This window comes from Olea europaea, unplaced genomic scaffold (genome assembly GCF_002742605.1).
Source record: "Olea europaea var. sylvestris unplaced genomic scaffold, O_europaea_v1 scaffold602, whole genome shotgun sequence".
In the NCBI taxonomy this organism is placed as follows: Eukaryota; Viridiplantae; Streptophyta; class Magnoliopsida; order Lamiales; family Oleaceae; genus Olea; species Olea europaea.
This window is the reverse complement of record NW_019264368.1, coordinates 133,796-158,406: the sequence shown is the minus strand read 5'-3', so window position 1 is coordinate 158,406 and position 24,611 is coordinate 133,796. Positions and strand designations below refer to the sequence as shown.

Sequence of the window (24,611 nt, the reverse complement as noted above, 5' to 3'; positions counted from 1 at the left end):
TCGGAGGTGGTTGTCCCCTACCCGTTCCCTATCCATCCATCCTTGAAAGAAGAAAACTATGTAGAGAAAATTAATTGTTCTATTCAATCATGTTGAGTTTACGTGTTCAATATAACACTAATAAGTAATCCAACATTGTTTATTAACATGAAATTTCATTCATAGCCCCCAGGGCACATCTCAAAGTAGTAAAAGAGGAGGGTGGAGAAATTCAACTTTACTTGAGGTTGTTGCGTCAAGGGTTCGAATTCTGAAATATGGACTTGGCTCTTGGATAAGTGCAATTGTACAAGCAGTCTTCCACCCTATATCCTTGAATGCATAACCTGCGATTTACCTCCCTCACGATACTTCAAAATAAATACAGTGGGATACTCTTAAGATTTGGGGTTCAACCTTTATCAAATTTCATTCATATGTAAATTAATTAAACACGTGTACATACGAAATGGCGAGTGTAAAAGACAAGCGCGTGGAAGAATGATAATGATTTGTGTTTGATTTAAAATATGATGAGTCAGCCATGAGAATTGCTGTTGTATTTGGTTGTATAAAGCTGACACTGACATTGACTACACATGTACTGAATATCTTTTTTAGTCAGAGATTTCTGCACAATTACGTAAGGAATCATGTTACATATACGTGCTATAATTCTGTTAATTAATTTTTTGATCGTTAAAAAAAAATAAGTTTTATCTATAAGAAAAAAAATTTAAAAATGACGATCGAAATAGTAAAATAACGATAAAAAAATTGATGTTAATTAAATTAAAATCTCGACCAAACATGCTCTATATGTAATGATTTACAAGGTTTATTGACAATTATGTTTATCATTGTCACATTAATCTATTTTAAAAATTTTGAAAACTGTTTTTTAAATCACCATCTAAATTTTGCTACATCAACTATTGTCAACAAACCTTGTCAGCCACTATTGTACAAAAAGATAAGCGCTGTTTTGCTTGAACTAAAATTGAATTTTAATTTAAGTTAAAATCAAACAATCAATAATAATTACACATTTTGTGGATTTCACAACTTTTCAACCATGTATTTCAAATTTTTTTATCCCAATAAGCTAAAATCTAATTTTAATCCCCACCAAACATTTTCTAATTCTTTTGAGTATAGTAGGGTGCTAAGTTTGGTTTTCGCACGTCGGCTCGCTAGTGGCAAAATACCAAATCACTTGTTAGCTCGTACTCGATTTGTTTCACAAGCGAGAACAAGTTGATTGACGAGACTGTTGAGTCGAGTTTTATGGTGAATGAATGGAGCGGCTCAATTCATCCAGTTTATAAATAAATTTGTGGATTATTGTGTTGTTTGGAGAGGGGCTAGCCCAGTGAATTAAACGGCTGTGTCTGCTGGTGTGAAGAATAAGCCAGGGCCGGGGGCATAATTTATTGTGGTTTATGGTACATAAATTGACACGCCAACTAATAATTACACGTTGAAAATTGTTGTTATGATCCCTAATTTTTATTTCAATGACACTTGAATATTAAGTTTAATTTATTTTTTTAAATGAATTCTCGACTTTGTAATTTTGTAGTGTAAAAATCAACTGTTAGGTTGTGATTCAAATTTCGTGTGATTTGGCAGCTTGATTCATGGAGGAAGCCAGATAAGAGAGATAAAAGATCAAATTTTATCATGAAATGGGAATTTGATTGGGATAAGGATTTTGGGATTGATGAAGAGGTGTTGAGGAAACTCAAGGACAGAGTCAAAGCGCCATAGATGCAAGAGGAAGCAGCAAGGTGGTCGCTGGGAGTCAGGGGGCCAAGTGTGGCGTGGTGCGACGCCACCTAGACAAGATAGGAGGTCTCCTAGTTGATTTCTACCTCGATTTTTGATCTATACTTCATCCATAACTTTAAGATTTGACTCCTATGTATATTCCACGAGGTTTAGGTTCTTCATAGGTTCAACATAACATTTAGATCATTCCTGTATAAATTAAAAAGTTGAGAAAATTGTTCAGACTTATATTAAAAGTATCAAATCTTATAAACACAATTTTAATTTTTTGGTATATGAAATTCTCTTCTTCCCCATAAATTTTGTATTGTTGTGTGATCAAACATTCTTCATATTGCTCTTTTTCTCATTCTTTAATTATTTGACTCTAATTCTCAACAATTCATATCAGAGCTATTCTGATATCTGGTTTGTTTCTAACACCAATGTTAGTAACTCGACTTGCAATGAAGTTTATGTGAAATTTAGTCTCTATTTGGCCCCCATTAATTTTGATTATAATGGGGGATTTTTGTTTTTTTTTAATGGACAGTTGTAAAAAAATGAAAAATTTTCAATTTACATATAATATTATTTTATTAAAGTTCGTGTATTTGATGATAAAATAAAGAAAAAATTTTAATTTAATTTGATGAGACATAAAGTGGTCAAATGGGGCCTGCTTTGACAACAGTCATTAAAGTTAGCTTTTTATTTAAATTTGATCAGTCTAAATTCCACTAGAGCTTGCAAAAAGTGTGAGGTGGAAGACTTCCACGTTGACGCCTCCTTAGATTGTCTTTTTATTTTTTCTTTCCTTTTAAGTCCCACGTGGATGTCACAACGGTTGTATGAGTTTTTAATTTTATCATGGTCACATATTGTTTATCGAACTGCAATAAAAACTTCATATCTTATCTATTAAGTAATAGTTTGGCATTTTTGAAAAATCAATTTATTTTTTTTTAATTTTTTTTTTGAGATTTTAAAGCTACTTTTGAATTCATTAAAACCTTTCTTTTAACTAAAAGAATTTTTAAAGGAAGATGGACTAATATGATATTCTCTAAAAACGCTTTATGAAGAGAAACTCTTTTAAAAATTAATTTCAAATCTCAGCAACCAACTAAAGTAACTTTCTCAAGAATCTCATCTTCAAGAAGTATAAACAAAAACAAAAACTCTACTAAATGAGCCCTACAATTCTTGTTGGAGGAAGCAATAATATCACTCAAATAATGGTAATTCAAAGCCCTAAAAAGTTTAGACTTTCCTCACCAAATACCAATTAATTTTATGATGAGATGGTTAGAAAACTCAATCCAACAATCTTCCTTTTACATGTTTGAAAGAAATTTAAACGTTTGGATCAATATTTTAAACTCCTACCGTTGGTTGAAATTGAAGATACACGAGCAAATAAAAGTCGGAAATCCACAAGAATTTTGAAACCTTGCAGATGAAAGCAACTTATTAGCACATGTTTATAATTTATAGTCCACTTATTTTTGGCCACAGCTTTCTTCAATAATCACTTTCTTTCAACATCAATTTATATTCAGGAAGTTAACATGTCAATGATCGCGCTGGATATTATCTCATGCATACAAAGGTAGTAATGTCATATTCGATACATTGAACTATACTGAACTCAACAAGATTAAACTAAACAAGTGCGTTGATGAGTTTGTTTCACTCATGAATTTTGCACAAGTTTAACTTGATTAAATGCTAGATCTTGTCAGTATAAAACGTTTTTGATGTGTTTGTTAGTGTTATTTTGAAAATTAGGAGAGGCAATGTGAAAGGAGGTATTAAAGTGGACAAAGAGGTCAAAAATATGAAATTGGGGCAGAAAGACAGCGCTTAGACGCTGCATTCATAGTGCTTAGACGCTACGAAACTGAAAAAAAGATGAAATTTGAATCCAAGAGGCAGCTCCTAAGCGCTGCAATCATAGCACCTAGGCGCTGTGATTAAACTGACGCGGCGCCTAGGCGCTGTCTCGTAGCGCTTAGGCACTGCGACTAAGTGTCTAAGGCGCGTTTTTTTTGGGCCGTTTTAAAATTCATAAAAATCTTATTTCTACGCAAAACGGAGGGGCACCTATAAAGACATCTTTCTCATATTTTCGAGGGGTTTTTGACACATTGAAGACAAGACAACAAAAAGGGAGATTCAAAAGAGAAATTCAAGAAGATTAACACCAAGCAATTGAAAATTAGAAACATTCATTGGAAGGGGGGGAGATCTTGGTGCAAGAATTCTACTTTTTCTTCTACATCTTTATTACAAATTCGGTGATGTATTCTAAGACAATTTCCTATTTTTCTTCTTACATTATGAGTAGCTAAATTCATTGTTATGGGGAATAATGTAACCAATTGAGATTCTTTACATTCTCTTATTAAGATTCTCAGTTTTAAATTTTTTTCATGTGTTGATTTTGCTATGAGTTGAATGCATTAAATTATCTGATCAATAATTTGATGATTTTTGTGAATTCTTTACAAATAGAGACATGAGTTTAAGATTTAGACTGTGTAGTAAAATCCAGTACATTGGTATAACGAGTAGAGATACCTATACCATTTATTGCGGTAATAATTGAATTCCTAGGACGTAAGACTCGTTTAACTAAGTTGAATTTGCATAGAGATATGAAATTTAATTAGTTGAATAGGCTCAATGAGAACTCGAGATAGGTAAATTGAATACAATATGAGAATTCGACCGAGCACTACATTATAATTGAGTTTTAATTTAAGATGTAAAGGTGATCAATTGGTGAAATTATTTTGCCGTAACATCCATTCATTATTTGATTCTCCAACCAATCGTGTGAACATCCATTTATTTTCTAAAATTTAGATTAAAACTCAGATTTTACAACTTCTAATTTGTTTTAGCAAATAGTAGTTAAATAAAAATTAAATTAAGTGCTAGAAAATAATCCTTGTGGGATCGACAATCCAGACTCTTAGGTCCACTATTACTTGTTACGGGTCGTACACTTGCGAAACAAAATTTTACAACAAGTTTTTGGCACCGTTGCTAGAGACTATTTCTTTTAGTCTTAATTTATTTTTTTTATTTTAACTATTCTTTGATTTGTTTATTTTTCTTTTATTTATAGAAAATTGTGTTCGTTGTATCATGTATGCTCCGTGTCCAAGGCGACGATCTTGAATCGTTTGATTAGGAGATAGAACGTACCTTCAGACGAAGACGCAAAGAACACAAACAAAAACAACAACATCAAATGGCTGACAATCAACAAATTCATATCCATATTCAACCGATTGGACAAATGGCCGCAAGAGTGGTGGCACCACCAGAACAGCAGCATGAGCGAGGGGAAATAAATGAAGGTCATTTGCCAGTATCAATGTTCCTGACACCTATAGCAGCACTCATACGCTCCAGTATTGTGTATCCAAATTTTGGGGTGAATAACTTTTAGATCAGGCCAAATTGGATTATCTTGATGAGCAACACTCTGTAATTCTACGGGCTACCTCATGAGAATCCGAACACATATATCTCTAGATTTCTCAAAAATTATCAAAACTTCCATGCTTCAGGGGTCAATGAAGATGTTATTAAATTACGACTATTTTCATTTACATTGAGAGATGCTGCATTGGAGTGGTTAGATGTGGAGCCTCATGTCAGCATTACTACATGAGAAGAACTGACCAGAAAATTCTGCAACAAATTCTTCCCACCAGCCAGAGTAGCTAAAATCAGATTGAAAATTCAAACTTTTCAACAAAAAGAGGGAGAAAGCTATCACGAGGCATAGAATAGATTTAATGAGCTGATGAAAAAATGTCCAAACCATGAAATCACTCAAGGAAACCAAGTACAGTACTTCTACACCGGACTTACACCACTGTCAAAATCTCAAGTTGATGCCTCTGCTAGTGGATCAATCGTAGGGAAATCAGTGCAACAAACCATGGACCTATTTGAGTTAATTGCCACCACACATTTAATGTTCTCATCAGAAAGAGTGGTTCCACCAAAGGCAGCATGAATGTGTGAATTAGATAGCACAACATCTACCAATGCACAGATAGCAGTTTTAACAAAATAGGTAGAGTTACTTGTAAAATTGCAAACACATGGAGCAAATGCAATGATGGCAAGTTCAGCATGTGAGGATTGTGGGAGAAATCATGCTACAAAGAGCTGCATAATGCTCACTTCTTTGGAGGAACAAGTAAACTTTATTTAAAATAGCTCCCGTAATTTCAACTCATATGATAACAATTTTCAACAAGAAAGAAGACCAAGTTTGGGGCAGATGTTTCAACAATATGTGCAGAAGACGGACAAGGTGTTCCAGCAAATTGACACGAACTTTCAAAATCAGCAGGCATCCATCAAGAAACTGGAGACACAAATTGGTCAGATAGCACAACAACTTGCAAAACGTCCACAAGGGACATTGCCAGGCAATACAATGATAAATCCTAAGGAACAGTTGATGGCATTTAAAGTAGTGGAGAACGATCCATCCAGAGCCCCCATAAAAGTTAAAGCATATGTACCTCCACTTCTGTTTCCCCAAAGACTTCGAAAGAAGTCGATGGTGCAAGATATTCATGTCATAAATACAAAGAGCGAGGTATAATCGCCAGAGATCACTATAGAGAGACCCAAAAGAAAAGATGACCAAGACGTGATTGATGAAGCTACAAGGGTAGAAAAATCTGCACCAAATGCAACTGAAAATGGAGAAAGTACAGAAATATCAGCTACCAAAGCACCAAGTCTAGACAAAGCTTCCATGCCTCTCATTCCCTTTCCTCAAAATCTCAAGAAGAACAAACAAGACACAAACTATGAAAAATTTCTCGATGTTCTCAAGAAGCTCCAGATCAATGTTCCATTCATTGATGCGATACTACAAATTTTAAGTTATACGAAATTTTTGAAAGAGATGTTGACAAAGAAAAGAAAGCTTTCGAAGTTTGAAACCGTGGCATTAACTGAGGAAAGTAATACAAGAGTCCAGAGAAAATTGCCTCCTAAATTGAAGGATCTAGAGAGTTTTATTTTACCAATTTCAATTGAAAATTCCTATTCAATTAATGCATTGTGTGACACTGGTGCTAGTATCAATCTAATGTCATATTCTGCTTACAGGAAATTGGGGCTAGGTGAAGTCAACTCAACATCAATAACGCTACAACTAGCTGATAGAACAATCGCAAGGCCACGTGGCAAAGTTGAGGATGTACTCGTAAAAGTAGGAAATTTAATATTTCCTGTGGATTTCATTATATTGGACATACCAGAAAATCGAGACATTCCAATTATATTTGGTCGACCATTCTTAGCAACGGGACGAACCCTTATTGACATGGAGAAGGGAGAACTAATCTTGAGGGTAGAGGACAAGCAGGAGATATTTAATATTTACATCAAATATGAGAAACCTCCCAATAAAAATGATTGTTGTAGAATTGATAAAGAAGAGCGACCTGATCAACGAAGCTGTTAGAACAAAAAAATTTTTTTGGAAAACTTCTTGGTAGAGATAAGAATGGACAAATCAAAATTTGGAGAGCAAAAAAGGACCGCATCCACGAAAATTGCACAAAGTGCAATGATGGAATAACTTGGTTTGAGCTACCATGATAAATCAGCGGCACAAGTCAAGCTAATGACTTAAAAGAAGCGCTCATCAATGAAAATTGCACAAAGTGCAATGATGGAATAACTTGGTTTGAGCCACCATTATAAATCAGCGGCACAAGTCAAGCTAATGACTTAAAAGAAGCGCTTCTTGAGAAGCAACCCAAACTTTTATTTTATTTTGTTTTCAAAGTTCTAGGATAGTTTAATTTATAGTTTATTTAGGAATCGTCACCCATACCTCTTCTACCCATAGGTCTTGGAGTAATTAAGTTGGTTATTAGATGTTCGAGCTAAGTAATCCTTGTTCCACGAGTTTAATTTTTCAAATTTAATTTTTCAGGAACATGACGTCGCGGAACACTCAAACCAACATGGACATGGAGAAAATGGGACAAATTTCAAGTTTGGGGGAGAATGTAGAAGAAGAGTCGATCAAATGCAACACCAAGACACCATGACATCATAGGCAATACTAACATTTCAGGGAAGTCATCCTCCTTTTCCTTTAAATTTCACATTGAGGACAATGTTTCAGTTAAGTTTGGGGGAGTGACATCATTTGCTTAAATTGTTGAATTTCTCGAATGCTTATGTGTGATTTGCTTGTTTTATGTGTTTGTGTTTTTATTCAAAAAATAAAAATAAAAAATTCATACTCTGCATGCTTGTGTGAGTTAGATAGTCTTGTCAGCTATGATGAATATATTTGAGAGCATGTATTAGTTTATGGATTGTGGATGAATCATATGTTTTAATTGGACTGTCTGCCTATCCATATGAAGTGGTATAATATATATGCACAAGTATTAAGTTGAGCATCGTACGGGAACATGATGGTTCATACACATAGGCTAAAGAGATGACTTAGGTGTGTAATTCCTTAACCCATGAATGTCAATACCCCTTAACCGTGTACATTATAATTTGGGGCATTCTAACCGACGAAAGAAATGATTTAAGATTGTGGTGATTCCGTGCATGTGAAAAAGATTGTGTGGAGTGTATTTAATTTTCTGGTATAAGCTTGGTGATAACCGAATGCTAGAAATCTAACATCTATAAATTTTGCTTCTTTTTACAAGAAAAGAAGTATTGCACGTATTTAGCTAAGTCTTATACGTGCACCTTTTTTACTTGAGTTATTAAGTCCGTATGGGTCTCCTGAAACCTGGTACCCTTTGGTATACAAAAAATCGGGGAGTTACCAACCTAGCATTCGCTACAGGGGTCAAGAAGTGAAAAAAAGGTGGGTAAATAAATAAATGAATGAATAAAAAAAATGATCTTGGAGGCCTAGATAACTAGTGGGTTTGAATTACTAAATATAAATTAGATTGTTGAAACACTCATAAATTGAGAGAATCACTACATGAATGAATTGTTGACATTGCCGGTTGAACTAACCTAAATTAGAGTGGTGTGAGAAAATCTTAAGCAAAACTGAACTTTAGAATTACACCATGGTAAGAGAATAAAATAACCAAGTTTGGGGGTGTGTAAATCTTTCGAGTGAATAAAGGAAATAATTGACCATTGAGGGGTGGGAAGTAAACCAACTTGTGAATGTACGGCGCTACGCTTAACCCTCCACACACCCCCGCTTCGCATTATATGAGTGAAAGTTTGGTTCTTGCATTGTGATTTTAACACCATTCAACAATATTAATGTTATCAATGCTGAGCCAAAAAGACAAGCTGTCTAACTAATTAGTTGTGCGTGTATCATTCTTGGATGATTTTATTGTTTGATGTGTTTGTTTGCTCGAGGACTGGCAAACGGTTAACTTTGGGGGTATTTGAAGAGTTTGTTTCACTCATGAATTTTGCACAAGTTTAGCTTGATTAAATGCTAGATCTTGTGAGTATAAAACGTTTTTAATGTGTTTGTTAGTATTGTTTTGAAGATTAGGAGAGGTGATGAGAAAAGAGGCATTAAAATGGACAAAGAGGCCAAAAACATGAAATTGGAGCAGAAAGACAATGCCTAGGTGCTGCATTCATAGCGCCTAGGCGCTGTTAGGCGCTACGAAACTGAAAAAAAGATGAAATTTAAACCCAAGAGACAGCGCCTAGGCGCTGTGATTAAATTAACGCGACGCTAACTCATAGCGCTTAGGCGCTGTGACTAAGTGTCTAGAGCGCATTTTTGGGCCGTTTTAAAATTCATAAAAACTCTACTTCTAAACAAAATGGAGGGGCACCTATAAAGACATATTTCTCATACTTTTGAGGGGTTCTTGACACATTGAAGACAAGAAAACAAAAAGGAAGATTCAAAAAAAAAATTCAAGAAGATTAACACCAAGCAATTGAAGATTATAAGCATTCATTGGAAAGGGAATGAGATCTTGGTGCAAGAATTCTACTTTTTCTTCTACATCTTTATTACAAATCCAGTGATATATTCTAAGACAATTTCCCTTCTTGCATTATGAGTAACTAAATTCATTGTTAGGGGGAATGATGTAACCAATTGGGATCCTTTACATTCTCTTATAAAGATTCTCAATTTTTAATTTTTTCATGTGTTGATTTTGCTATGAGTTGAATGCACTAAATTATCTTATCAATAATTTGATGATTTTTGTGAATTCTTTACAATAGAGATATGAGTTTAGGATTTAGACCGTGTAGTAAAATTCAGTACATTGGTATAATGAATAGAGATATCTATACCATTTATTGTAGTCATAATTGAATTCCTAGGACATAGAACTCATTTAACTAAATTGAATTTGCATAGAGATATGAAATTTAATTAGTTGAATAGGTTCAATGAGAACTCGAGATGGATAAATTGAATACAATAGAAGAATTTGACCGAACACTACATCAGAATTGAGTTTTAATTTGAGATGTAAATGTGATCAATTGGTGAAGTTATTTTGCTCTAACATCCATTCATTATTTGATTCTCCAACCAATCATGTGAACATCTACTTATTTTCTAAAATTTAGAATAAAACTTAGATTTTACAACTTATAATTTGTTTTAGTCAAATAGTAAAACAAAAATTGAATTAAGTGCTAGAAAATAGTCCTTGTGGAATCGAAAATCCGGACTCTTAGGTCTACTATTACTTGTTATGGATCGTATACTTGCGAAACAAAATTTTACAACATGGGTCATCTCTTAATTCTGTCTAGCACCATCCAAATATCATAGCAAATGCACCAAGAAATTTGGAGGTGGTTGTTGTTGGGAAATTATTCACCACCGGGGTTGGAGAATGCAGAAAATTAATCAAGAGGATGAAAAAATGAATCAAGATCATGACTAAAATGGAAAGCTCAAACACGACGTTACATCGTTGTCCTCAAACGATATTTGCCCCCTCTTGGTATTAATGTTGGTGCTTAAAGGATCTCGCGGCAAACGGTTTGAAGGATTGATCAAGCCTTGATGTAGAGAAACACAAAAACACAAGCATTTCTCCACCCGAACTTGAAAAACATAAAGGGAATATATGAATGTGGAGGAAGAAATGATTTTTCTTTCTTGTGGAATGATGACAGATTATCATATGTTTTGTAATCTGATTTCCATGTGTTTTTTATGTCCAACAAACACATATTTGTAGCCATGAATCATAGCTTCACGAAGTGGTGCCAATACTAGTGAAAAGGCGCCAAAAAATATAGCAGCAAAACTGTCTAACTGCCTGAAACGGTCTTCTCGTGACTACCATGCGACCGTATGGTACAAAGCCATGCGGTCACATGGTTCAACTGCATTGAGCCTTCTGAATTCTGTAGGTGCCCATGTGACCGCATGGACATTAAGCCTGTGTGATCGCATGGTTTAAACCAAAGACCATGGCAGCCTCTTTCCGTTTATTCCACACTCGTTCCATTTTCATTCCACATTCTTTGTTTATTGATTATTTGAACAACAATTTCCATCAATCCCCCACTTATTCAAAATTCAATAAACTCTCATATTCAAAGTATACGATACCCATGGCTAAGGATTAGATATCTTTCAATTTGAATCTAACCATAGTGTAATTCAAACAAAGTAAAGTTAGAATCAAAGATAGCCGTAGCTTTGAACCAGTTATTCCATGTGACAATACCGGTAAGAACACACACATGAGTACTATGTGTTCTCAAGTTCCTCAACTCGTTTAGCGCTGTTATGGCCTTGCGCTCATCCTATTCAACAAACTTTTAAGAGAGAAAATCCAACTCTCAATTGAGGCGGCATCACCTCGAAGTTTGTTTAGGTGAAGTTCTTTCAGTACATTTGTTACTTTTAGAGGTACTTCTGTTTTAACACTGAATTTCATTAAGAGTCTTAATACTCAACCCTCACTTTAGTAACAACCAACATTATTTAATTAGGATAATGTTATCTCGGATTTATATAATGCTGCAACTATCCACATATCGAATAACTTGTTGTTACCTTTTGAACCTATGGATTACCTTTTGAGTAATGACGGGTAGGGTTGCCATCATTGGTGGACCTTTATAGTTTAGGAGTTTCAACCCCATCCTACTCAAAGTAGATGCCACTAAAATTTTATTTAGTGGTCTAATTAAAGGATCCGCTACGTCTTTACAGAAATTATTCCATCTTTGCTAATTTCCTTTTTAAGTCACATCTAAGACTTATATGTCTTGACTTTTCATTTTATGTGACTTAGTAACTTATCAAAGTATAGTTAGCCAACGATTGATTCATTTGATAGATACAATTTGTCACCACCAAGAAGTCACATGCTTTTCACTCGCTTTATTTAAAGCCTTATTGATTTTTAAAACACTTGTTGGATGATTTCCATTAATTCATTACACTAGTCCATCACTTCTATTTGTGAATTTTCATACTTCGGTATTTACTTATCATCATTGAATCATTACAATAATCTTCAATGAATATTCTTTAAATATTTCATTGGTTTTGCAAGCGCCACAATCGGTCTTTTCCCATTTAATCCACTTTTAGACTTAGTGTGTTTCATCCCTACAAGGCCCTCACTACCTTTCTCCATCATAGATAAATTTCTATGATTAAAAGGTAAAGGATACGGTAATTTTTTAAACTATGTTACCCCCACATTTCCTCAATTAGGAATTCTTATGCAATCTTATAATGTTGCATCCATATATCTCTAAACTTCTTCATATAAGTTCATAAAATTAATGTTAACCCCCACATTTCGGGTTATACTCGAACTTAGAGTTCCTTAATATATCAACCCCCCACATTTGGGATTGTAATTGAACTTAGAGTTCATTAGCATATTAACCCCCACATTTGGGATCTAATTGAACTTAGAGTTCATTAACTCTTTTGTAGTTCAATTTGCTTATCACTTCAATAATAACCGTGAAAGTCTACATACTTTTAGATAGTTATCATTAATTCACAATGTACTTCAATCCACTATTTAATTTTGATCAAGGTCATCTCATAGACCTACCATGCTTTTCAAGCATAAACCAACTCAATTTGGTTCCATGATTGAAGTCCAATTCAACAACATATGAGACTAAACTCCAATCATTGGCATTTTATCACTTTCGTGACCTTCACAAGATAGCATCATATCACTTCAATGACATGGTACATATTCGCCTTATTCACTTTTGTACAAATCACATTTTGTCTCTTTTATATGCAAGCACGATTTTGCATAAGATTATCTCACTTAATTTGTGGCTATCAACATTTCAATAGAACATGAAATCAATCATCAAGTTTATCAAGTGATTCTCATATTCTAATAGAACACGTAGTCATGAAATTTCATGTACTTTCAACAAATAGTAAGCATCCTTACACATCCTTTAGACCCATTAAAGATTTATAGACTGGTCTCAAAACACAAATATGGATGTGCTTTACTTGCACTTTGAAGTCCATAAACCAACATAATGGCAAATGCACCGTTCAACAAATGATGCCCTACAGAAACATGTGGGCTACCCAAGTGGGTTCGTGTATTATCCAAGCAAATGTGACAACCCACATATTGGAATTAATCACCGAATAACAATCATGATCAAATAGATCTTTAGCCACCATAATTGGTTTAAATTGCATTCTTTAAAATGCCATGCATAAGAGTCATTCCCAATTGTCACAGTAAAGTGAGAATAATCAATTAATCAAAATTGATTTTTATAATATCCTACATGAAGTTTATTTATATTATAAATTTTGTCATACTAATATACAAACACGATTTGTGCTCTACAAAATATTTTCATTTCTCAATAAATGTGCAAGCATCTTCCGCTTTAAAATAAATTAGGACAAATCACAATTTGTCATGCTTTTATGCGAATAGAATTGACATATAATCATCTCACTTAATTCCATAGGATTAAATGAGGCTATCAACTTAACCCAAGTTAATATGAGTTCAACAAGACATGAAATCAATCAATCAAATTTATCATGTCATTTTAATTTTCTAGTAGAGAAATGGTAAATTCACATAAAATTCTAATACTAAAGAATTTTTCCATATATGCAATATCATGAATATTATTGCAATAATATAGTATGCACATCAAAATTTCAACCATTTAACCATATGGGTCAATGCCAAAAAATTATGCATCTTCGAGTGAGCACGTGTGAATAATTTATTTCCAAATATTCTCACACATTTTCCTTTATGCACGTACATTTGTCAAAATCAAATAAACACTTGCACACATCAACTAGTGAGGATCAAATCCTACTCATAGTCACCATACTATAATATGACAAAATATTTCATCAAGTGACTATCACCAGATAAATCAACTAGTTGAAAATTAAATTAACCAATTGAAATCCCAAGTCTTATATGACAATTTGGAGCATATTCAAAGATCTCAGGTTATATTAATTTCCAATTTTCACACTTTTGATTTATTCAATCATATCCATGGCATGGCAGAATAGTATACACGCCAAATGAACAATTCAGGAAAATGAATTAATCACAGAACCGTAACCAGCCAAATAAATCCTATTTGGCACTAGTGGATCATTCAATTCAAAATTGAATAATCCGATTTTTTAAAATAGGAAGATACATCTTTCCACAACAACGTGCAAATACAAAGTGATTATAATGCCACAGAATCATGATTTATGGCATGCATACGGATATGGAATAAAATTATTATCAATGGAAAAGCACCAAAATAACCAAACCAAAATTTAAATTGGCCATTTTATGGTTTCGAGTTTCTGCCTTTCCTATCTATTTTAACACATGTAATCATTTAACCATAATCCACTTCTCATGATTCCTTCATTATTTTCAACAGTCAACAGATAACTTCCCAAAAAAGGTCGTTCAAATTCAAATGATTTCTTTTCAGAATTCAATAGATACGTCCACCGAAGAAACCAGATGCACAGACTATTATTTTGTAAATTCTAAGCCATGTGGATAAACAACTTACTGTGATTTGTATAATGACTTTGGAGATTATTTTATTATTCTCTCCATGTATTATGTAATCACCCACTTACATGTGAAATTGGATTTGGAAATATAGCCAGTAGGGATACACAAATCTGTCACTTATACGGTTATACCACACAACTTTCAATTATTTTGAATAGGTAACTTACCAGATTTCCACATGCATGCAACGGTCGAAAAATGTGCTCTTTCATTAAACTATAACAGAATCATATGCACACTGGTTCATGGAAGAATGCATAGTGAAAATGACGATCTGAATAAAAACACCCTTTTACAGATGGTGGCGGCAGTTAATATTTTTCCATCAATATGATTATTTGAGTGCACAAAACAAATTTATGTGCTTGCACAATCCCAGAACGCATACTATATTTTATGGAATCAATTGGATGTCAAGCACATGGGCACAATAAAACTTCCAAATGTGAGTCTAAGTGGTACGAGACAATTATATTCACAAAAACATACCTTTTGTATGAGAGAAGATTGAATATAATTTCATCTTACCAAACGGGATTCAATCCTTTCATTCTTCGACGGAAACATCACGTTCCAAATTTCTTTTCCAATGAAGTGTTGATTTACCGACTTGATCGTCGCCATCGTAGTTTCATTCTCCATCGCACAAATATCGTTTGAGATTGTTGGGAAATTATTCACCACTAGGGTTGGAGAAGAAACAATGCAGAAAATTAATCAAGAGGATGAAAAAATGAATCAAGATCATGACGAAAATGGAAGGCTCAAACACGACGTTACATCGTTGTCCTCAAACGATATTTGCCCCCTCTTGGTATTAATGTTGGTGCTTAAAGGATCTTGCGGCAAACGGTTTGAAGGATTGATCAAGCCTTGAGTAGAGAAACACAAAAGCACAAGCATTTCTTCACTCGAACTTGAAGAACATAAAGGGAATATGTGAATGTGGAGGAAGAAATAAATTTTCTTTCTTGTGGAATGATGACAGATTACCATATGTTTTGTAATCTGATTTCCATGTGTTTTTTATGTCCAACAAACACATATTTGTAGCCATGAATCATAGCTTCACGAAGTGGTGCCAATACTAGTGAAAAGGCGCCAAAAAATATAGCAGCAAAACTGCCTAACTACCTGCGACGGTCTTCTCGTGACTACCATCGCATGGTTCAACCATATTGAGCCTTCTGAATTTTGTAGGTGCCCATGCAACCGCATGCGCATTAAGCCTGTGGCCAAGCGGTCGCATGGTTTAAACCAAAGACCATGGCAGCCTCTTTCCGTTTAGTCCACACTTGTTCCATTTCCATTCCACACTCTTTGTTTATTGATTATTTGAACAACAATTTCCATCAGTTGTGATGTTAACAAAAATGAAGGAGGCAAAATGAGACATTCTTAGCATGTTTGCAGATATTAAGATTACCATCATTTTTCAAAAGCATTGAACTGTACAGTCTAAAAGATCACGTTCATCCCAAAAATTGCATAGCCCACATATGTTTAATTGATAACAAAAATTTAACAGTTCAACTACAATACATACTAGAATTTGAGTTTATATTCATTAAATGAGAAATTGCTCCTGAGAATAAATTATAGCAGACAGCAGTGACTCTCGAATCTGGCAAAACGGAGTCAGATGTGAGAACAACACTAGTGATGTTACTGTTATGAAAACAGCACAAGTGTCGTTACTTATGTAAACACGATACGAATAATTGATAACTTGTATATTTAAAAATAAATTGTTATTAGATCAATGATATTTAATTTCTGAATATCATTTATATATTTTCTAGGTAAAATATTAAAAACGGTACCAACGATGTTTTGTTATAAAAAAAAATATATATCTGTCATTATGGCTTCATTGATTCAAGTATATATTAAATTAATATGAAAATAGATACCATATTTAAATTATCAAAGTAATCACAATATATTATCAATAAGGGACAAATCATAATAGATACCAGTTGTACTATCATTTTACATGGAGGATAACAACTGTAGTGTCGTTCTACACTACAGATAACGACTGGATTGTCGTTTCCAATCGTTATCGTCCAATAGTTGCGGACGATACAAATATACACCAAATGAGAAAATAAAATCAATTAAAATATCATTTTATACTATATTAAACAATAAAAGTACCAATGTAAATGAGATTTCTAAAAATACCTTTCTTTTTTCTTTAAATATAGTGGAAATCTCAATGTAGATAATATAGATAATAAAATTCTTGTTCAAATGCTCACAATGTTGGAGAAGATAGAAGAAAAATACAATGAATATCAAGATTTTAGGGAAGAAATCACAGAGAAAACAGGTTAATGCATTTTGTAGATGAATTGAGGAATTTAATTGGATTGAAAGGGGTATTTGGGTATTTTCCATAATGAGGGTATTTTAGATATTTGACATTATTTGTTTATTGTATTTTATAAATGAAGGCCATTTGACCAAGAAACATTGAAGGAATGTTATTTTATCAAAATCATTGTTTGACTAGGCTTTTTTATCAAATCCCCCAAATTTGATGCATATTTATCTCATGTATACATAGGTGAATGATCGTGGTGGATATTTATCTCATTTAATACCAGAAACCGGAGTTATTCTCCATCTGCTTGGGTAATCAAATTATCAAATTCGATAGAAATAGAGGCATGTCTGGCATAGTTTATAGCTTCCACTCTCCTGCCAGTTTAAGATCTACGGCACAGATAATGTCGCACCAAAAAACATCAATTTTCCCTTTCCATTTTCACTTAAAATATAGGGAAAATTGCAACGACGGTCCTGGCCTTTTTTATTTTTGTAAACTTTATCATAACCTTCAATCAATTTATACTAGTAAAGATCTCTAACATTTCAGAAATATGTATTTAGAGTCCCAATGGATGAAATCCATCAGTTTTTTCGTTAGTTGACCAAGAAAATGATTTGACCATATCATTAATTCTTTCCATAAGAGTAAAATAGTAACTTTATCTCTTTTTATATAAAAATAAATTAAATAAAAAATTTAAAATCATCATTATCTTCCACCCCTAACGCATCCCCCATCCAAATCTCACCCCTACCTCTACCCCTACCCAAAACTAAAACCCTACTACCCAACACCACTACGTCCGCTATGCTTTCCTCTATTGCCAAATGGAACTCAAATGAAAAATCAAAATCAAAATCGAACTATTTGATTTGGAAAACTAGATCTATCTCAACCTACAACCCCACCACCACCAATCTAAGTTAAGGAGGCGGAACCACCACACCACCACCATTAACAAGCCAATGAGCTAGATTTGAGGAAAGAACTACCACTACCACACACCCACCTCCGCCTACAATCTACAACCATCACAAACTCAGTCAAAACCAGAAGCCCATCCAGTTGTTAAGATTTAGGATTTCATCTTAAAAGATCATCCCTATTTTGAGGAGTAGCCCGAATCTTAATAAATTGGTTTATATTTTCATCTTTGTTTTATGTGAGATTTTTATCCCTTAACTTGTTCCCGTAACATGGTGACTTATTTGAACAAATCAATCCTTTTTTTGAGACTTAATCGGATTGAAATGCTCATTGGAGTTTAATCGACTCTAATACCATGTTAAAATTGAGGGTTCCATCTTAAAACATCAAATTTATTAAGAGGAGTAGCCCAAATCTTTATAAATTAGCTTATATTTTCATCTTTATTCGATATCGGATTTTTATCCCTTAACATTAGCCACCATCGCCCCCACACTATCACCTCCCACCACCAGTGCTGGCAACCATTAATGCACGATGGAGCTCTAGATGGAATTTCAACTTCAAACTCATCAATGAAACATCACACCATTGCCTCTTAAACCGAAGCTGAAGTCCTCTGAATCATTAGGATCAAGATTGATGTTCAATTTGACTTATAGTTTTGATTTGTTCGCTTTATTGGTTCTGTAGTCAGTGGTTGACGGTTTTCATTTGTTTGGAGTGGCGTGAGGGTTGGGGTGAATGGGGATTTGTGGGGTAAATGGTGTGGAAGATGATGATATCTTATTTTTGTTATTTTTATTTTGTAACTTTTTTAATGTGAGAAAAACGCAAATTTATCATTTTATCCTTTTTAATTTGGTCAAAATTGATCAAATTTTGATTTCCTTTGTCAACCAATGGTCAAATTGATGAATTCAATCCATTTAGATCCTAACTGCTAATTTCTCCATAGTTTGAAACCTCCGCCGGCAAAAATTGAAAATTAAGGTAAAATTTGCAAAAATAAAATAAAATAAAATAAATTTTAGGAACTGTTGTTACAGTTTTCCCTAAAAGATATCTTCTTACCTTGTTTTAAACTTTTTAAGGGGTTGTTTGAGCCCAATTTTTTTTATCAAAAAATTTATTTTAAATAATGTTATGATGAAGAATGTGTGGTTAAAAAATAATGAAAAGTTTTAGGTTTGCATGTAATATTATTTTATTAAAAAATGTGTAATTGAAATTATGTAAATTCACTGTTGAAAAATGTATTTTAATGAAAAAATGAGGCTTAATCAAGGGTTAAAATTTTAAAATTTTGACGAGGAATACTTGACAATGACGTTCATTGATATAAATAGCCGTTACTTCTAATTTACAGCTTTTTACAATTACAAAGAAAACTGTAAAAGTCATAACTTTGTTATGCATACTTTAAACTCGTGCAATGAAAGTTAGTTGAATAAAAATAAGTAAAGATGAAGAAAACCGATTATAGCTTCCACTATAGTAGCACAATTATTATACTGACGCTGCTTGGCAGATGCTGCATGCCCTTCGAATTCGGCACCCGTTTGGTCCAAGAAGACATTTCCCTACAACTTCTTTTTACGGCTCAACTTCAAGTAGTACGAGGTCAAGTTTGAAAAAGTAAAAACATCTATTGCTATCAACCAATCCACAAGGATCAATCTAAAAACCCACTCACGACTACTCCATGGAGATCAAATATGTCAGTTTTAAACATACTGACATATTTAGCCCAAGAGCATTTATACTCCAACTCCATAGTACGATAGCAATAATAGTAAGCATAGTGAAGAATTAGGTGGAAATGATATCACAGAACGTATATCTACATATGATATTTAACATTTAGAAGTTTGTACTTTTCACTGATTACGACTGTGCAGGAATATGAGAAGAAGAGGGACAGAGAGGTAGGCGGGACTAGATACGAAGCTAAAAAGTACAGCATTACTAATTCCATTTCCTAGCCGATACTTCAGAAGAGCCCTTCACATAGATTAGATTCATCAAAGTTATCGCCATCAAGTTCAACCTTTATGGTATCAACTTCCTCCTTTAAATTAATTTGTCGAAGCTTCATCGCTCTCAGTGATATCTTTGCAGCACTGATCTGTTCACCTATCTCATTTAACTGCATCAGACGTTCTTGGTATCTAGAAACTGTAACTATATTTTTAAACCTCTGTTGCAACCATTTTACCTTAAACCCAACAGCTTCTGCATCATCTATCCACTCCTGCATGCGTTGCAATTCACCAGAATCAAGGCTCTTGACAGTATGGTTGCTCAACCGTTCAACAACTTTAGCCAACAGCTGGAAGAAAGCTGCCTTAGCCTCGATACTCTTGAGTTTGCTCTCGTTACTGATGTCACCATATCTGCATAATATTTGGTTAAAGATAGGAGCATACTGAGCCGGAGAAGAATTCTGCAAAGCTAGAGCTAAGTCCTCGGAGTCTGCACATGGAGAGGATTCACGAGATGCGAGACTCCCAGATGCTGAATGACCAATTTTATCTCCATCGAAAACTTCGGATTCAGTAGATGAATTCTCAGGAGGCTCGTCATCAACTTCCTTGACCGATGGTTTATTTGCTTCAGTAGCCATTTGCTCTGCAGTAGCAAGATGCACTTTGGCTGGAATGGTTGTCTCCTCAATAGTGCTAGTGGTGGGATCCATAGACGAGTTAGCACAATCCTGCCCACCAACCATAGTGCCTTGTTTTTCATCCTGGTCTTCACCTATCTTTGCCATTTGATCTATTGGCACCTTTTCAACACTTTCACTCACCTGGTCATCCTCGCTACCAATCTTGTCATCACCCACCACAAGATGAAAATCAGAACAATTATAATTCCCAGCAGAGGAAAAGATGGTTCTGAAATGATTTAAAGCAAACTCTGTACACCCAAGGAGAAATTCCTATTTCCTACTATTCAAGACAAATGTACATAGAAATTCTTAAAAGCACAGAAGAAGGAATTCTCACACAACACGTGCTTTCAGACAGTGGTAGAGGCCAGATGAGCGCTTCCGAATACATCGTATACCAAGAAAGTATAGTGAATTATTAAGGTTGACAGAAACAATAGGATACAAGACATTCTAGATTGCTTCACTTGTTATATAGTAGCTTTTAAAATTAAGCTAAATGCTTAATTTGACCACTACATCACATTGAAAATCGTTTTATGAACAAGAAAGATAAATATGGTATACGCTTTTTGAGTCCCATTTGATAAACAAACATATTCAGACATAGTCCAGACATAAGCCAACTGCTCATACACGAATACATGCAACAGGCAAATGAATTCTGGGAATTCAAAATATTCCAAAACCAGAATTTTTTTTCCTTCCTAATCCCAATCAACAAACTACAGACTGCAAATCCAAAATTTTTATATTTCTCTACTTACAACAAAAGTAAACAAATAGCTAATTATCAAGAAATTTTTATCCATTCTCTGACAACTAATCCATAGAAAATATAATAAATAAATAAAGTAGTGAGAGGAATTCAATTTTCTTTGGACATACATATCAACATATTGAAGGCTTGATAGATCAATTTTCCAAGTTCATTGTGCCAACAGCCGACCTAATTCTCACATATGAGTTCATTAACATGGGATATTGCCTCAATGTCAACCTGACCGATATTTTACATATGCTGACAGCATAAATCAATTGTACTCTCATTAATCACTAACTACAAAAGGCATAACCTTTTTTCTTGTTCCTACTCAAGTAAGAATGTAAGACAACTTACTCAAAGCAATTTCCATTACATTACTCTTTTGATTTGATCCGTAAAAAGCACTACGATAGCATGGAAAATATACCACTTAAAACAAAGTAAATCTAGCTTTCTGATAGTGTACACAAAATATAATGAACGCTGAAGAAAGCGACCAGAAAACCTCACGAGTAGAAGACGGAGCAGCTTTTGATTGTGTTTCTGATGCTGATGAGGTCACAGGAATGCTCATTTTGAAGGATGGAGATAAAGAACTGATAGTTCCAGTAATGGTGGTGGCGCTGTTAGAAGAGGTCCGGCACGAACCGGAGTCAAATAATCCAGTAGTGGCAGCGGCACTAGGAGCAGATGAAGATGATACTAATGAAATGGATACGGGAGTCGAACCTGACCCAAATAAGCTTGAATTGGCTGGAGCCGTAGACCCAGACAGTGGGAAAGAAAATGAAGGAGCAGAAGCGGAGGAGGATGACTCGAACGAGCTTGAATAGATGGGAGCTGTAGATTCGAAACGTCGGCAGGTACGAAAAAGAGATGGAGGAGCAGAGGCCTCGAGAGTGGAGTAGGTCGACCCGAAGGGGCTTGAAGAGACGGAAGCTGAAGACCCAAACAAAGTGTCGGTGCATGTAGTAGCAAAGGGGGAGGGGGTTGACACGAACGAGAATGAACTCCGAGAGATAGGAGCTGGAGACTCAGACGGTAAGAAGGCAAAACCAGAAGAGGAGGCAACAGACAGTGAGGAGGAGGCACCAAAAGGAGATGAAGCAACAGACGACGAGGAGGAGGCACCAAAAGGAGATGAAGCAACAGACGACGTAGAGGCGGCACCAAAAGAAGATAAAGCAAAGCCCCCACCAAAGCCGGGGGATGAAGCAACAGACGACGAAGAGGAGGCACCAAAAAGAGATGAAGCAACAGGCGACGAGGAGGCGGCAACAAAAGAAGATAAATCAAAGCCCCCACCAAAGCCGGGGGATGAAGCAACAGACGACGAAGAGGAGGCACCAAAAAAAGATGAAGCAACAGGCGACGAGGAGGCGGCACCAAAAGAAGATGAAGCAAAGCCCCCACCAAAGGCGGGGGATGAAGCAAAGGCGGGGGACGACGATTGTTGTGGTGAGAATCCGAACATACTTGGAGAAGGACCCGAGCCAGAAGAAGAGGAGACTAAAAGGCTAGAAATGGAAACTTCACCGGAAGAGGATCCGAGTAACTGAGAAGCAGGACTCCAGCTGGAAGGGAGGACCGGAAAGCGAGAGGCTCTGTCTACTTTAGTCAGTTACTTTTTGATCCATGGAACGAGTTGTGGTTTACGTTGGGTGATTACCATTTTTCTCCTTAAGGTGAAAGCAAGGGCTTAACGTCATTACAATGTCCAAGTGAAATTGCATTTGTCGTGTTTACTTTTTCATCATTAATAGTGATGCGAAGTTTACTTTATTATCATCTTTTTTAATTTTAAAGATGAGTGCTTTATGAGATACATATTTTAGTTAGTGTTGAGTTCGCGAATTAGACCCTTCGTATGGTCAATCGAAAGTCACTCCACGTGTTCCTTCCTGCACACAAGAGCAAACGATCAGACGTATATGGTCGATACCAGCAAGAGTGATGGCGGCCGCATACACTACGACGATTAAGTTAATGGACGGTGATAGGAGTGGTGTCGGAATTGTGTAGCAGAGTGGGGGAGGAGACAATATGGCCTATGTTTGAGTCACATTTTAGGAAAAAATGCATTATTCATGTCACATCAATGGAAAATGGTAGTTAAAAAATAAGGAAAAGTTTTAGATTTGTGTGTAATATTATCTTATTGAAGAATGTATAGTTGAAATGATGTCAAATTATTGTTGAAAAATGTATTTTTTTGAAATAATGCGACTCAAACAAACCCATATATTAATTGGTTGTGGAGTGCCTAGAATTAAAAAAGATTACTTTTGTCTCTTACCAAGCATTTGGTATTTATAGGCAATGGGTACCACTGGATGTGGGACATGTATATGTATCTGACGGCATGAGACGTCTGCTCGTAGCGTCAATCAGGCGCATCCTGCAGGCGGATAATTAATTATTCTAACATGTGAGTAGACATAAGGCTGAGATGTCGCATCAATCAATATATGCCGGTAAGGAGATCCTGACACAGAGATACATCTCTAAAACTGGTGGCGGAGAGGTCTCTGCACTCCTCCACCGTATGGCGCCTCGTCTCCTCACACTTCGGTATCAAAGGACGCCTCGAATAATGCTTCACACGTCAGTATCGGAGAAAGCCTCGGATAATAACACTTAGGTAGTGCTTGTACCTCACAGCACGCCGACTTGAGGTGAGGCGTATATCACTTCAATGAAGCCTCGAATTGTCGCGTGGCACCTCGCTGGAGAGTGGGCCTGACTTGCCTGAGGTGGTTAGTGAGAGCGTAATGAGTAGTAAGTTATAATTTAATGAGCATTAATTGGTTTAATTTTTGCATGGATGGAAGCATTTAACGTCGTCTAAAGTGCCGGTGGAATTTTCATCGGCCACGTAGACTTTTCCGTCAAGAGATGTAGACGCACTCATAATGAATGGTGGATAAGAATTTTTTTAATAGACGGGTAAGTAATGAGGAACCTTTTTGGTTGGTGAATAAATAGTAATAATTTAAAAGTTTAGTGAGCATTTGTTGATTTAACCGAATAATTAAACAGATTTGCTTTTGATAAAGTTTTAAACATAAAGTTGAATATCAGAATACTTGAGAA

The 24,611-nt window shown here is 35.0% G+C and overlaps 2 protein-coding genes across 2 annotated transcripts; one reads left to right on the top strand and one right to left on the bottom strand.

Moving 5' to 3' along the window:
* Positions 1-5,893: 5,893 nt before the first annotated feature.
* Positions 5,894-7,261, top strand: LOC111389619. Its single transcript, XM_023014545.1, has 4 exons — positions 5,894-5,974; positions 6,080-6,301; positions 6,398-6,917; positions 7,056-7,261. Exons 1-4 carry the CDS (start codon positions 5,894-5,896, stop codon positions 7,259-7,261), a joined length of 1,029 nt encoding a protein of 342 aa, XP_022870313.1.
* A 12,610-nt stretch (positions 7,262-19,871) lies between these two features.
* Positions 19,872-23,251, bottom strand: LOC111389614 (nuclear pore complex protein NUP62-like). Its single transcript, XM_023014540.1, has 2 exons — positions 22,024-23,251; positions 19,872-20,911 (listed from the first exon to the last, which is right to left on the bottom strand). Exons 1-2 carry the CDS (start codon positions 22,990-22,992, stop codon positions 20,075-20,077), a joined length of 1,806 nt encoding a protein of 601 aa, XP_022870308.1. The 5' UTR covers positions 22,993-23,251; the 3' UTR covers positions 19,872-20,074.
* Positions 23,252-24,611: the final 1,360 nt, after the last annotated feature.